This window comes from Phalaenopsis equestris, unplaced genomic scaffold, assembly GCF_001263595.1.
Source record: "Phalaenopsis equestris unplaced genomic scaffold, ASM126359v1 Scaffold000053, whole genome shotgun sequence".
NCBI lineage: Eukaryota > Viridiplantae > Streptophyta > Magnoliopsida > Asparagales > Orchidaceae > Phalaenopsis > Phalaenopsis equestris.
This window is the reverse complement of record NW_018164495.1, coordinates 1,039,779-1,056,475: the sequence shown is the minus strand read 5'-3', so window position 1 is coordinate 1,056,475 and position 16,697 is coordinate 1,039,779. Positions and strand designations below refer to the sequence as shown.

General features: G+C 35.4%; 1 protein-coding gene across 6 annotated transcripts in view; it reads right to left on the bottom strand.

Moving 5' to 3' along the window:
• Positions 1-16,697, bottom strand: part of LOC110019152 (DNA-directed RNA polymerase IV subunit 1) — an 87,119-nt gene that overhangs the window by 27,938 nt on the left and 42,484 nt on the right. For 4 of the 6 annotated variants that reach the window (XM_020716727.1, XM_020716728.1, XM_020716729.1 and 1 more), the window contains 4 exons: positions 2,292-2,434; positions 1,602-1,843; positions 1,336-1,509; positions 1,089-1,226 (listed from right to left, as the gene is read on the bottom strand). In XM_020716727.1, the coding sequence (XP_020572386.1) occupies positions 1,089-1,226; positions 1,336-1,509; positions 1,602-1,843; positions 2,292-2,434 (697 nt within the window). Of the gene's footprint in view, positions 1-1,088; positions 1,253-1,335; positions 1,510-1,601; positions 1,844-2,291; positions 2,435-16,697 lie in introns of those variants that run through there. The other 2 variants (XM_020716731.1, XM_020716732.1) reach the window with 2 other exon arrangements.

The window sequence follows — 16,697 nt, the reverse complement described above, 5'->3', positions numbered from 1 at the left end:
TTCAAAGACATAAAGCCGAACAATAGGATAGTTGGGACATCTCCGGGGTTTCTCCTGGATCTGTGATGTCCCCTACTTTTCTTCCCTTTGAATTCCTTAAATAATTGTTCCTATTTTGAGCCATTCTCATTTGACTTTCTTATGTCCAATCGTGAAAACCTAAATTTTGAAATCTTGAAAGCAAAACCACCTGATCTTAATCGAGAGTTATCTTAAGTGATTTCGATCATTTAAGATGTAATTAACTATAGGGGCTTGCCTCTATAGGGAACCAGGAACCCAGATAAAATAAACCCTATCTAATTTTTTATGTTAGATAGGGGAACTTGTTGGCCTTTTTATAAAATATTTCGCAGATCAAAACGGATGTCACAAATTGTTTAGTCTAAATGATTAAATCCCTATTACAAGTAATATATTTATTCTTCGGGATAAGTGTATTGCTTGTAGTATTGTGTTAAATCATCTAAGCTATTTAAAATGTGAGACTCGTTTGGTCTCACTTATTTTAAAAATTTAAAAAAAAAACGTTACTTCTTTAAAAAAGTTATATTTATATTTAAATTATTTTCAAAATCCCAAAATCATCACTCTTTTTCAAATCACGAAAGCGAAGGTTGAACAGAAATAAAAAACGGCCGACACAGCCCACCTTCCAGCCACCTGACAATTAGATGCCGCCATCCCTGCTGCAACCGCTGCCTTCCCTTATTGCCTTTCGACAATCCAGAGCTCCATGCACGCTATTTCTCTTTAAACCAAAGCACCACCACCATTGACCTAAACCTTAAGTTAAGTTTATGTTATCTTTTGTTATTTCCTATTTCCAAGTGTATTTGATTATAATCTCTATTTGATTTTAATAATTAAAGTTGCATTTCTGTTGTCACTTGGACTCTGATATCACTCTGGGTATGATTCTGATATTACAAAAACGAACTTTAAAAAAGACATGATTAATGATATAGGATGCCTTTATGTTGCTATACTTAAAAAACATGTAGCCTTCAACGTGCTGTTGTTATTAAAAAGGTAACAAAGAAAAAAATCAGCAACCGAGCAGAAAGCCATCTGATCGAAGCATTTACCTTTCCAGAGTACATGATTTTAAATGGTCCACCTGTCCCAATTGGAGACTCTTTTCCCCACGAAATAGCATCAATGGTACCGTGAAGACTATCAGTACAATCTTGCTTAGCAGCATCAACGAAGCAACTCGCCGGATTCTATTAAATTTGCACATTCACGGATTCTATTAAATTTGCAGCAATTGTCAAATTTGCAACAAAAGATCAATTAAAAGACGAGCAAAAATAGGTCATCACAAGTACTTACAGAAAAGCATGCGAAAGTGAAAGGTGAAGAATTTGCGGTAAAGTCCTTTTGCATCTTTAACCCTTTTTTGCTCAATCCATAGAACTCCCCACTGAAAAAAAGACGGTCTGCAACAATCTTCAAGTGCTCTTGACGTACGTTCCTTCCTACATCAAGTGCGGTTGACTTCAATGACTGCAGGTTGAAAATACAATAAAACTAAAAGATGACGCACTGATTAAAATAATTATAAAGTAAATAATAAAATCAAATTGGAAATATCTTACTCTTAAGAAAATAATCCATGCGGCACTTATCCCAAACATGCTAGAAATATTGCATATGTCATTTGGGTGACTACGGTTCCAATCAATCAAGTCCATTATAGGGACACAGGCATTTTGAATAGAATTCCAAAATTTCCCCGGTGAGCAAGTTTCCGACATAGTAACTTTTAGAAAAAGTTCGCCATTAGAGTTTTTCTGGGTATCATCCCACAAAATATCAACCTTTTCGAACTCAGAGAATCCTGAAAAAATTGTTACCATATATTTTAGTATATTCCAAGGGATAATGAATAAAGCAAGCATGTTTGATATGAAATTATTACAGGAACTTAGAGGTTGGCAAAAACTTTTTGCAATAATTTTTTTTCTTAATAAATTGTTCACTTCTTGTCCCTCAAATAGAATTGTAGCTAAGATGAATTAAGTCCCAAAAAATGGACTCTAACCTAATCTTGATCAAACAAACTGATTTCACATATCTTAAGCATTAAGCTAATAATAAGGAGAAATAATGTAGTCGGAAATTAAGATATTTATTTGCCATAACATATGGAAGCGAAAACCATTCATGGTGTATTTCTTGAAAATTTTCCTTTGTAAGTGCTCGAAGGAAAGATAACACAACTGTGCTCACAATTCTCTTTCAACAACGAAAAGAAGCCAATAAATGCAACAAAGCAAACAACTGACCTTTGATAAGTGACTTTAGAAGACATGGTAACACCAAGTGTCTTAACGTATCCAACAATATAGGTGAGTCAGCAAATTCGACAGCAAGTGTAATACAGTTCATGGCACCTGATTTCTCTTGTTTATCATCTGGCAGATGATACCTGCATTATTACAAAATCTGCAATTAATTTTGTTTTAAGGCATAAGAAACTAAAAGAAATATCAATATCAAATAAAAAAAGGGAAAATTAAATACAAAGCACCCAATTCTTATGGCTTTACCTATCTCACACCTAAACTTTCATTTTTACACATATAGCACATTACCTATGGATGAAAAGATGGATTGAACTATTAAAATGTGATTATGAGTGCTACTTTTCATATGATGTTTGAAATTATGAAAATTTAGGTGTAAGATAGGTAAATATGAAAGTCTTGGTTGCTATGTAAAAGCCCCTAAAAAAGGTTACAAGGCTGGAAGCAATGAAAAGGAGAATTTGATTGCCTAACAAATTCATATCCAAAAGGGAAAAGGGTTATTGGTGTTGATGTTTGGGAGAAGAGGAGGAAGAGCCCCACTTTTTAATAATCATACATAATAAGCATATGCATAGACATACAGCATTCTTGATTACTGATTCAGAAAATTGAAGCTCTATTTGGTCTCAATACTTTATATTATGATGCAACGCTATTTGAATGCGGGTGACATTTTTTGGTAACATTATTGTTAAGTTATATGCAGCACCAGAAAAGCTAAAGTAGTTTGTTTAAAAAATAGTGTGAGATGCTTAAATGACCTAAAGGAAAATTACTCAAAAACTCATTTTATGCTAATCTAATATCCAAATTTTCTATTAGGTCTTAATTTTGACTTAGTAATGCATAATTAGTAAATTTATTCCGAATGTCTAAATGGAGCACTCATTTTTGCAAATTCTTCCTACAAATTAAATAAGAAGAATGTCTTTCAACGTTCACGCTCAGCTTTAATGGTGATCTGAGGAAAGCTGAAGTAGAATATGTAAATGGTACATCACTTAACCTAAAATGGGCAATCCTTCCTTTCTATCATGAGATACCAAAGGCCATTCAAATGGACCAGCTAATTGACTCTATGGAAGAAATACACAGGATTTCTATGTTTGGCATACAACTCCATGGGATAAATTGGAAGAAAGTCAATATGGAGAAAATTTGGAAGAAAGCCAATAATAGCATACTCCAACCTTGACAATTTTGTTCAATTGTGTTTATTATAAGACCATGCTCGTGACATTAGATAATGAAGCATGATTGCTACTGAATATTTCAGCACTTATAAAACTTCACAAGAAATGTATATCTTCAAACAAAATGTTCAGGTGAAGGGACTGCGCAGAAAAATACAACATACAGGTGTGAAAACCAGAACATACAAATTTCTTACAAATCTCAATAAAGATCTTGATAAAGTTCATGGTAGAATCTTTAGAATTTGTCCACTTTCTAAAATTGAACATTTGCTGAAGTTCAAAGAGAAGAAAACACACAGAGAACTATACTGTAGAGACATCAAGAATAACCTCCTAACTGAAGATTATGCTATTGCCATTAGAAGTATGAAGCAAAATCCAAGACATGACTCAAAGCGTTGAAAAAAGTACTCTTCAGTGGGAGGTTTGTAAAAACATAATCAATCGAAAAAAAGTACTTAGAAACTTCACAATAAGCCAACAAATCAAAGCAACTTTGGGAAACCAATACACCAAACTAAAAGCAAGGAAACAAAAGTGAAGAATGAAGAAAATTTGGACAACTTCTCCTTGAACAAAGAGCAATTGGACCTCCTATGCAAGTTTCTCACCGTTGAAAAATAACCAACTCCTCCCTTATAGCTCCAAAAGATGCTTTCACTCATGCTCTTAACTCAATACCACGATAAAGTTTCGACTTAGAAACCTGTAAATCTTGTTAAGCTTCTTGACGAGTCCAAATATACTAAAATTGCAAAATCATTTGCAAAGTTATTACATGATTTAAAAATAAAATATTTCTAGGAAAATAATAGGCATTTACATACACACCGCCCAATTCTTATGTATTTACATATCTTACACCTAAACTTTATTTTTAAATTTATACCACCCAAATCTTTCAATACCACATAAAAATACCACTATTTTAACTTTAAAAAAAAATGAAATACATCTTTTCAGGCATATATAAGGTGGCATATATGTAAAAATTGAAGTTCACGCGTTAGACATGTAATATAGGGATTAAGTAGCATGAAAATAAATCTTCCAAAAGATAAATATTATTTATGGCAATTACTGATGTGAATATAAGAAATTCAAACTATATGATAAATAAATAATATACCTGAATTCTAAAAGGGTTTCTACAAGAACTTGCAAAAAATTAACTGCAAGCAAGATGAGCCATATAAGATCATACAACATTAGGAAGAAAACATATAAACTAATGTTAATAAGTTTAGAAATTAGAACAATCTTCAATATCTCTGAATTGACTTTATTTCATGAACCCACTACTATATTGTGTATTCTTCCTACCTTACATCGCATCATTACAAATGCACACCCAACATCTTACCACATAGATCTACTTAGCTTGTGTTTCCCAAGCTTTTCTTAATAAAATTGTATTGACCACTAATGGATGGATATCAAAGATATCTTGTGCATTGGCGCGACAAACCCACTTATGATAATTCACGCATTGCTTTACAATAAGTAAAACAATTCTGTTTAATTTTGCTTGACAAACATGAAACGCTGAGTCCTCCCAAGTCAAACTAATTTAATGAATATCTAAAAAATATATACTCGTTGGGAAATTAGGGTGTGAGCTTCCAGATGAGTTTAATAAAAATCATAAATTTTGATGTTTTAGTTGTCTTATTTTCTATTTTCAAATTTATTTTGATGTAACATGCCTAAAATGACAATGCCAAAGAGAACATGAAGCGTTTTCTGATGTTTCAAAACCTTGGTGGGATTGGATTAATGATGCAAGTATTGTTGATTTAGCTCTCATTGAATTCCCTAGTTCGTTCAACTCCTTGAGTAAAATTGGCAGGTTTCGATTTTTCTATTTTAGCTAAAGATATTGTGGGACGATTTCCTAAAGATTTCTTACTATAGCTGTGAACAAGAGGATTGTTTCATTCTCTGACTTTCCAAATGCAGACATAGTTTAGGTGTTTGTTTCCAAGACTCTATACACGCGTGGCAATCCAAGAATACTAAATTGAATGCTTGTACTTTTAGATTAGGTTTTAGTGATTCAAAGAATCTACCAATTTTGGGTTTAGTTTAGGCATGGATGGAACCGGTTCAAAAGCCCAGTTTCAGAGCCGGCCAGCTTTCCTTACGCGGGATTATTGCCTCCTATGTAAATTTATCAGACATTCGATTTATCATTAAATTGTCTAGTTAAATTCAAATTTTCTTTCAAAATGTGTGATTCCTCAATGTTGTGTAATTCTTGGCAACAATTTCAGTGAAAGCTTCTCTTTGTAACAACATGAGTCCTGATCATCAATCTCATGACTTTTTATCCTTACTAATCTTTATCTGCATATTCTACAAATGGAATTTCAAGCATGATTGAAATTTGGTTAAATATTCTACAATCTATTTTTTCTTCTATAATGTGAGTCTTAATTACTTAATTTTCTTTTGATTTCAAATTCTCTTGGAATTTTTAATTATGACAATCTTTAAATAATTGTTGTTTGAAGGGACTTGTATGATTATTTATAATTTTGGAGCCAAAAATATGAAACTTCGCCAAAACTTACAATAAGATCAAGTTTGCTATAATTTGAATTTTATTTTTGCAACATAAAAATTCCTATTATTTAATAATTTTGTTTCAATATTGAATTTTCTAAATAATTGTAAATTATAATAACCTTTGATTGGGAGCAAGTATGTATTTTCTAATTTTGCATCAAGAGATGAAAATTTGCCAAAACTAAAGGAGCCTTTTTTCGCCTGTGGCTATAAAAAAGCTTAGTACAGAAGCTGTTGTTTAGAAGTTGGTGTTTCAGAAGAAGTTGATTTGTTTGAAAATTTAAGTTTTAAAAGTTTTGCTGTGAATAAATATCTGAAATGCACCTTTGCATATAGTATATAGAAAGGAGTTAAAATGAAAAAATATTATATTACTTTTTGGTTGTGATTAATATAATTTTTAATATAAACTTTGAAAAAATAAATATTATTGATTAATATATTGTTATAGCCTTGTACAAAAATTAAATCTAATTATTTGTTGTGTGTGTGTCCAGCTAATTATATATATATATATATATATATGTAATAATAATATAATAAATTTTGTGGTATGTGTGCTATGTCCAACTAATAATTTATAAATTTGATCAAATAATTTATTTTTATATCTATATATTACGCCTTACAAATTTTATATCTATGAATTTTGTGGCATGCTTTATAAATTTTATATCTATAAATAAAAGAAGAATTATGTGGCATGCTTGTTATGTCCAGCTAAATATATAGATATATGTGAATCTGCTCTAAATATTACATGCATACCACGGACCCTTTTGGGATGGTCTTTTCCAAACCGCGGGACGCAGGGAGTCTCCAGCTTCCATAGATTCACGAAAAGGAGTGTTGCGTTTGCCGTGTCGTTCCTTTTGAAGCAGCAAACAAACACATGAAATTTTATTTTAACCTAAAAAGTGGTCTCAAAAGTCCAAGCAAACACGCCCTAAATGACAATGAAGTATAAATTTTGTTTTTACACATGCTTTTAAGCATTCCATACTAGGTTTGCATCAGCAAATCCAATACTTTTAAGAGTGTCGTTGGTTTAATAAAGTACAGTTAAGAAAGATTAGATGTCACTGATGCATTGCATATAGGGAATTACCTCTCTCATGGATTCAAATACAAAAAAGAAAGAACTAGATGGCAGATTGCTCCTTTGTCCCCTGGCATCAATCAAAGATCTTAAATAATCAAACATCATACAGCTAAAGTTTTTTTTGTAATTATTTATTTCTTTTTTTTTTACTTGTAGTTTTGTATATAAATACCCATTGAAGGAATGAGCATACACTTATTCTTTTACAACAATCCTAAAACATCTTGCATCACAATGTTCAAGCTAGTGCTAATGGTCGAGTAATCAAACTTATAAGTCATAAATGAAGTAATGTAATAGAGTTAAAGCAAAAGAATGAAAAAAGTACATCAATTATGAAAAATTAATTTAATTTCATTCTAGAAGAATATAATATGATTGGAGTTTTTATTTTAAGACAATTAATAAAGAAACACAAAGAGAAAAGAGTAATCTTCATGTGACTTCTTATTGATCTCGAAAAGGGAAATGATTGAGTATCATAAGAATTGACTTCGTACACAATAAGATAGAATATTTTATCAAATGTATGCTTATAATATTAAGGATATGTAATATATATATCTTTAATGATGGCGTCGAGGGTTTCACCCGATGGCAATTCCCTGGCTTGACCTTCGGCTTTACCTTCGTGCTCGACGACGAAACTCTCGTACTCGACTACTAATTCTGTGTTCGTTGATCCCTCCTTTGATCGTCGACTCCTGCGCCATCGACAACGAAGGGACTTCAAGTCTCGTCGTCTTTGACTCGTCTTGTCAAGCTGCGCGGATCTCTCATTCGCGCTTTTCCCGTCGAGTTGTTCCACGGCTCACTGTTGCGACAGCGTTCGACAACTGCGGTTTCGCCTCGACGTCCCTGTTTCCTGCACAACAGAGCATCTTGTCGGAGGAGATGGCATCGACTCTCCATTCCTATGCCACTGTAGTTGTTGCTGACGGCCTCTCTATTCCTACTCGTGCTCCCCTTTCAGATTCAAAGACAGATTTTCATATAGCTAAATCTTGCAACGTTCCACAATCATTCCACGAGGCTCTTGCAGGTGGTGGCGATCACAACTTCATAAAAAAACTGGGAAAAAAATGCGAAGCCTGCTCTTATTCTCACAGAGGTTGAAACCAGTACTCTCGCATCTTCGTGATGTTTTGCTCTAGTGGGAAAATTTATTTATGGTCACCTAAAACTTGAGATCATTTGAAAAGAATTTGATGCTACGAAGCTGTTAGGCAGTTGGAATATTGGTTTACTTGACGGTCAGCACATATTGATTCAGTTGTCTGACGATGTCGATTAAACTCGCATTTTTTTTCGAAAAGTTATCAAGATCGATAATCGTTATATGAAGATTCTGAAGTGGACTGTTCCATCGTTTTATGAAAAGTTTTGATTCAAAAGCGGAGTCCCCTATCATTCCATTTTGGATAAAGTTTTTGGGTTTAAAATTACATCTGTTCAACATGAAAATTCTCTATTCCTTAGCAACTGCTTACGGTAAGCCTCTCAAGGTTGATAGTCTTACGTTTGTTATCACCAAACCCTCGATGGCTTGTGTGTTAGTTGAGAGAGATAGAGATATTACTCAACCAGCTCTCTCAACCAGCTCTGGATGAGATATGGATTGGAACCACTCACAACAGGTATTGGCAAAATGTTGAAATAGAATCACACCCTCCCTATTGCTCTTATTACACTATGTTTGACTACAGCTCTACTATTTGCTATTTTTTGCATCCTCTTCTAAGGTCGGATATTGCTAAAGATCAGCCACCTATTATTCTTATTGAGAAGATACAACCCGATCCTCTTTCGAATACCACAGTTCTTGACGAAGAACAACATACTACAACTACAGATCCAGTTGTGCTTATACCAACCACTGTTATTAAATAAAACTCACTCACGTGCCAAGACACACGAGAGTGCTCCTTTGATCCAATAATAGATTAGCCGGTACAACATGTAGTTGCTTCTAATGTTCAACAACATGCACATCTCCAACACACTTTAGACCAAGATCAGGTGAGTCAATCTTCGGAAGAGAAATGACAGGTCTATTCCAGGAGGAAGAAGAAGAATGAAAGCCAACTCCAGCTCGAAAACATATTGGATGATACATTGGTTATTACTGGCAATGACAATCATCTTAGCTTGCTCCTTCCCTAGAACCAGACACACAGGCAAGACCAAATTGGGTCGCTCTCTAACCACCCTCTCTAACCACCTGATATGGGTCGCTCTCTAACCACCTGATATTATGTATTTCGACACTTTTAGGTTTTTTCTTCAAGTCTCTAATGTGTTTTTTTGTATTTTCTAGTTTTGGAACCACTTGTGGTTATTGTGTGGGCAGGGTGTCATGCTTGGGTCCTCTAACACATGGTATATGTATATTTTTCTAGTTAATATATTAGCCTTTTTGGGCTTTAAAAAAAAAAAGGATATGTATGATGAAACACAAACCAGTATTAGAAAAAGTTATCAAATTACACAGTTTCGTGATACAATAAATTTACATTCAATATTAACACTAAATTCAATTTTGTTTTTGTTTTAAGGGAGATGCCTATAAAGAACCATTCAAATCAAGGTGCTTTGTGAACCATTTTGTATGTGATTTGATTTTAATAAATGAGCATCAATTAAATATGTAAAAAACTAAAAACAATAAAAAAAAAGTTTACAAGATACAAAAGTTCATATTACTAACGCAAAAATTGAATATATAATATCTAATTTAAATAAATACAAAAATGATCCAAGAAGACCTTTATTAAAACAAACTTTCAAATCATAACAATAGATAGGAATGTCAGACTATTAGGTTGCATGCAAAAAAAAATTATCAATCAAATGTTGGATGTTAAAATCAGGAGGTCGTGAGAATTTGGACAATTGAAAGATGAAAAGACATTATAATAGAATAAGTTTAATAATATGAACTTGTAATGTCCTTTTAGTTTAAATTTAACCTTTTTTTAAAATGAAACTAGTTTGGTAAAGTAAATTTTAGGTAAAAGGTATTGTTAAATAGTAAAGTTAGAGATTATTCCTTATTTGATAGAATTACGTATAACATTTAATTAATTCTTAATAATTTTTGCCTATAAGGAGCCTATTCCATCTAATAGAAAAATATTTTAACTCCCCTATAAAATTTTTTTACTTCCTCTCCACCTAAGAACTGTAGCAAATCCTAGAAACAATTAAAGATGTAAACGAGTCAAGCTTGAGCACGCCTAGACTCAGTTCATGTTCGGCTCGTTAAAAAAAAACATTGTACGTGTTCAGCAAGTTTATATATCGAGCTCAAAAAATTTGTTCATGTTTGACTCATTCTCTTAGCAACTCGAACACGAGTTGTTCGTGAAACATTCATTTTGATAGCCCTAATCACGCACTTGTATGATGTTAAAAGTAGGGACGATTGTCGGCGCTAAAAGGGGAAACGTTAAAAATTGGTGGGTGATTTGTTCAAAAGCTTTTTTAATTTACATATATATATATAATTTTAGAAAAATATGAAATCAAACTGACCTCATATTTTTCACAGTTTAAATGAAGGAGCGCTCTACCTCAAATCCTGTATCTATTAAATATTTCACAAGACTTGAGGATGAGGCTCGATCAAATAAACTAAGAAATATATGACATCCGTTTGGTCTGCGAAACCGTTTTATTTGCCGACAAGTTCCCCTATTTAATACAAAGAATTAAATAGAGTTTATTTAGGCTGGGTTCGGGAAAGCTTCCTATAAGGGCAAGCCCCTATAGTTAATTACATGTTGAATGACCGAAGTCACCTAAGAAAATTTTCGATAAAAATCAGGGAACACTATCTTCAAAGAAGTCAAAAGGATAGGACTTTTCAACGAAATCGGACAAGGAGGTGTGAAAAGGGAAATGCTCGAGCCTGGAACAATGTTGAGGAATCCAAATGAAGAGAAACTAAGGGAGACCACGGATCCTGAGGCGAACCTCGATGGTTTCCCAGTCTATCATATGATTTGGTTTCAATTTCGAGGATAAATCATTCAAGTGTTTCATCTTGCCAATTTTATTTAATTAGGGCTTATATATACGTGACATAGTCACACAAATCGCCTGAAAGATATGAGGGTTTACGTCGTATCGAACGACAAGCCGCGACCTCGGAACTTAGAACGAGTTAGGGCTTAAATTGCACAGTCTGACTGTGCAAAGGCCTGACAGATAAAGTGAGGATTTATATTGCGCTAGGCAAACAACCTCGAAATCCTATGGCTTGTTGTTTAATTTCTAGGAAAGAAATGGTTTTGCTGGGAAAGATATGTTCTGCTGTTGAAGATAGTCGTGCTGCCCACCGCGCTAGCTCCAAGCTCCCCGACGTGACGAGTTTAATTTTAGGGTGTTCAGTTACGATGTTAAATCAAACAACCCTATGGTGAAAGTCTTCTAAACATCCTATATAAAAGAAGGCATGCTTAAAGATATATAAATTTAAAGATCATGCTTAAAGCTATATAACATAAAATGTGCAATACAGGACAAACAGTAGGAGACATGTAGAATAGTAGCAGGTAGAAACATGAATGGTATAACATGCTGTACAAAAAGAACAGTAGCAGGTAGAAACATGAAAAATATAACATGTTGTACAGTACGGTAGCAGTTAGAAACAGGAAAATTAAGTGCTGTAAAATGTAAAGCAAATCTGTACGCCCGTGAAATTCGCTGTTCCTTAAGTATAGTAAGTCTAAATGCATCGCAAAAAGCGAAGTCTGAAATAAACGTCGTCCAGGAAATCCGAAAAAAGAGTGTAACAATGACTCATGGCAGAAAACACGAGAAAAACGACTCAAGCAAAACAGAAGAAAAAGAATCCTAAAAAATCTTAGAGAAATCCCGAAAAAAAAGAAAAGTAACACGAGTGCCCTGTCCTAAAGCTTCGATAAAACAAAACAAAAAAAGGTTCGGGTGAGGAGGACTGCAAGCACTCGTATGGGGCTAGGCTCAGCTATGTATTTATACTCGAAGGCCCACGAAGGCTACTCAGTCACCCGAACAGCCCCCCGAATGTATAGACCCCGCCACTCGTCTAGAAGTGTGTATTGAACCTCACTTAAAAGGCTATTTCCCAGCCTAAACAGGTATTTGTCAGGTGGACAACCAATTTTAAAGTACGTTTTATGTTTTAAACATGCACACAAATTTTAAACATGCAAAGAAGAGTTATCAATTTTTGTTTCATAGAAAAGTATGTTTTTGTTTGAAAATGCTTTATCAAAACTTATCTTTTTTTAGAAATTTTTGTTGTCCACGAGTCGATTACGCTACCAGGCATATGACTGCCAACAACCTGAGGATGTTCGAGCAGACTACCGCTAGACTTATATCGGTGAAAGATACCGTTACCCTATTTTTCATCAAATATCTGGATCTTGATGTTATAGAATAGGGCATCTTTCTGCTTTATCTTCGGTGTGTCTTTATCATCAACATCATACGCCCCAAAACGACTACTTGCGACCTTGCTTGATGGTTTCACGTATAGCAAAAGACTATACGTGGACACTTATGCGTCGGACATAAGCGTCGAAAAACCGAACCAAGAAGCAAGGAAAGAAAAGAACAAAAATGGGGTGAGAGAGAGGAGACACTGATCCATCTAAAACACCAAAAAGGAGAATAGATCAGTCCTCAAAGCTCGTGTCGAAAAGACCTAGAAAAGTAGGGCCCAAGGTCTTTCCTAACAAACATGAAGAGGCACCTTGCGCTAATTTTCTCAAACCCCAAAGACGTAGGATTGATCGAGTCCACTAAATGCTTTTCCGAGATGACGTTTTAAAATTCTCCAATCTTCAAAAGAAAAAGATCACGGGGAAACCACCACTAATACTTCCAAACTCATGTCGAAATCAAAATTCCTCCAGCTTTTAAATCACTAAATAGTCTCATGAATAAGCATAAAATCTTCCCACATGATAAAATCTTCCCACATGTAAAATCTTCCCACATGATCCAAATAATGCTCAGGGTCGGGGCCAATAGAGAAGAGAAAGCAACCATCAAGGCCCTCGGCCAAGACAAAAAATAGGGCCGAATGAGGCTTACGGCTAAGGCGACCAAAAAAAAAACACTAATGGCTACTGTGCTTCCCCAACAAACATAAGAGGACAACTAAAGTAATTATAATTTTTGGGATGGCAAATTTGATTCATCCACAACACTCAAGCCAATCAAGCCTAGCAAGGAGGACTAAATCACACCCAACAACCTCCAATAGGGCTCACGGGTAAGGACCAAAGGGGAGGCTCACAACTGAGGCAAACCCGAGAAACAGCAAGGGAGGCTCACGGCTAAGGCAAACCCGAATCAATTCCCTACAAGTTTTGACATACATAGGAGAGTACAAAACATCATCAATCTCTCAAAATAACTAGTTTGATCCATCTACAATCATTCAAATGATCCAAATTCAACAAGAGAGAGTACAAAACATCACCAATCTCTCAAAGTAACAGTTATGATCCATCTACAATCATTCAAATGATTCAAACTCAACAAGAGGGGGGTAAATTAAACTCAAGGAACCCCGATAGGTCTCACGGGTAAGAATAGGAACCAAAACTAGTAAAACCACCTCCAAACAACCTCTCGGGCAAGGGCCGAACAAAGCAAACACCGCCCCCCAACTAGAGCCAAACCGAGTCCAGCAGAGGTCAAACAAAGCAAACATAGCCCCCAACTAGAGCCAAACCGAGTCCAGCAGGGGCAAAAACGAGAGCTCTTAAAGCTATGAAAAGAGCTTTACTAAGAAAAGAGCTTTAACACCTCAATGAAAGTCAAGACTCAAGCCTCCACAAAAATCAACATCTCATACTCCTGAACTGAAAACCGAGCACCAACAAAAGCCCAAAGCCGAGCCATTCAAGGCCAAAAATCGAGCCCAACAATATTAAAATCCAGACTTCCATAAAGCATTAAAGATCTAACCATTTCAAACCCAAAACCGTGACTCCAAATCAAGCCAAAACCGAGCCCTACAACATTAAAGATCTAGTCATTTCAAGCCCAAAACCGAGACTCCAAACCAAGCCAAAACCGAGCCCCACGAGGCTAAAACAAGACCTAAACATTGATACAAATTCGGGTTTTAATAGAAATTGAAGTGCCAACCACTTTAAGGTAAAAATAAAAAAAAAACGAGCCATCCAAATCCAAGGAACAACATGCATGTCTAAACATCCCAAGCATGAAATTATTCCAACAAATATTTGAACAGGGGAGGAATTTCACGAGGAGCTAAACCAAGCCCTCAAAACAAGCTACAACACTTTCCAAATTAAATAAATTTTCTCATAGCATACATTTCAAGCCAGGAAAGCCACAGGAAGTCAAAACCGAGCCCCCAAACATGCATAAAACAGTAAAATGAACTCCCTAGCATTCATGAAAGACCAAATAACCTCTCCAATATTTCATGCTAAATGAAAATAAGTGAAAAGCTTCATAATACTCATCTCAACATGCTTGCAAGAGGAGCAAAAATTATTCCAAAGTCATGTCTTAATTCCCTAACTGTTTCCAACATAAACATGCCACAATGATCATAACTATGTCATAACTTCCCTAGTTTAAGCGAGTAACCAAGTTTAGCTCTTAGGACATGCCCACATTTCCATTTCTAAATGCACCTGAAGTGAATATCTCAATAATATATCAAAGTAAAATGAACTAGCATGTTGTATCATCCAACAGAGCTATACTCAAAGGCTCGGCAGAGGGAAAACCGAAAGGCAACGAGGCACTGAGAAAAGGGGGGGAAGAAGAGTACCTTCCTTTGATACCAATATAAAGCACCGCAACACAAGAAGCTACCTCAAGGATATGCTCTCACAGAAATCTCCTCCTAAAATCTCCTCTGCTCTCACAGAAATCTCCTCCTAAACTTCTCCCACAGCCAAAAATTTCTATCTCTCCTCTCAGAAAACTTTTTTCAACAACCCAAAAATCTCAAAAGAAGCTATGTTTATAGGCAGAGAAGAGAGGAGAAGAGAAAGAAGATCACCCCATCAGTCCACGACACTCAAATCGGGCCAAAGAAGAAAAGGACGGGCTCCTTGCTCGCAGAAGGCGAAGCCACCGAAACATCTCGGACCGAGCGGCAACCCCAGTGGCAGCGAGGAAAGTATCGGGAAGAAAAGAGAGTTTGTCATTCAAGTGTACCAGGGAACAAGCTTCCTAGAGTCAAACTACCACGAAAGAGAAAACCACAGCTCGGGGAGACTGGCACGGCTTCGGGAAGGAGGGTTGCGGGTAGAAGGTGTCGGGCAAAGACGGATGAGAAGTCAACTTTCTCTCGCGTGGAGAAGGAAGAGCTCGCTCGGCTCGAGACCGAGAAAGGGAAAGGCAAGGCGCGCGAACGGGAGAAGGAAGGGAGGTAGAGCTCGGGCGCGGAGAGTGGGAATTTAGGGCTTAAAGAGGAAAGAAAAAGATAATCTGGTTTATATAAATTAATATATATGTATATATATAAATATATATACACACACACACACACACACACACACACACACATATTATATCGTAACAAAATGGGTGTCCTCCCTAGGCAAAATCGACATTCCGGACTCGCCGGAGCAGTTCGTTTTGTCATCCGGGGTCGCTCGGACGACGTCGTCGACGATCGGGTCAAAAACGCGTCAAAATTCAAATTTCACAAAATTTCGATCCGCGATAGATCGTCTCAAAGAGTTTATTAGAGTCTTCGACAGATAATGGTGCAAGTGATGCGAATTGTGGCGAGAAGTTTTGTGCGCGCGGGAGTGCGAATTGTGCAGAAGGCCACCTTAAGGCTCAAAAAGGTCCTATAGGAATTCCTTTTGGGTTTCCTCATGTCGGTTTCATCATTCTAAGTGCTAGAAGTCGATACCACACACGCGAAACTCCAAAAAGAGACAGAAGTAGGTCGAATTTCTAAATGAGGCGGGTCTCATTTCTAAGGTTCTAAGATAGTCAAAGGGAGATCCCTACGTCTAGATCATAAATCCTAAGAGAAAGACTAGACCTCACTTAAAATGAGGTCAACAACGATATTTAAATCTTATTGTTTATAATAAATATTTATTTAAATAAAATTTAATATATATTTATTCTATATTTTAAATTAATAATTTAATTGATTACAAATCTTTGTAGCATTATATTCAATTAAAAACTAATACTCATCCAACTTGAAAACTTAATGGATGATAGGCAATGGCATGACTCCTCAAAATTTGTTATCTCGTTCCATTCCTAAAATTAGAGGAAGAGGCAGGACTAAACCAGCTCGTCCTTAGCTACTTATTTTCTGCATGTTTTAAATTTTTATTGAGTATCTGTATCTTTTTGTTGGGGTATTACTGTACTCGGTATCATATGGGTAAGATGCCTCTATTGGGTCCTCTCATATAACATTTATGTATCATTTCTATTTCAATAAAATCAGCCCTTGGGCTTTTCAAAAAAGAATATATATATATATATATATATATA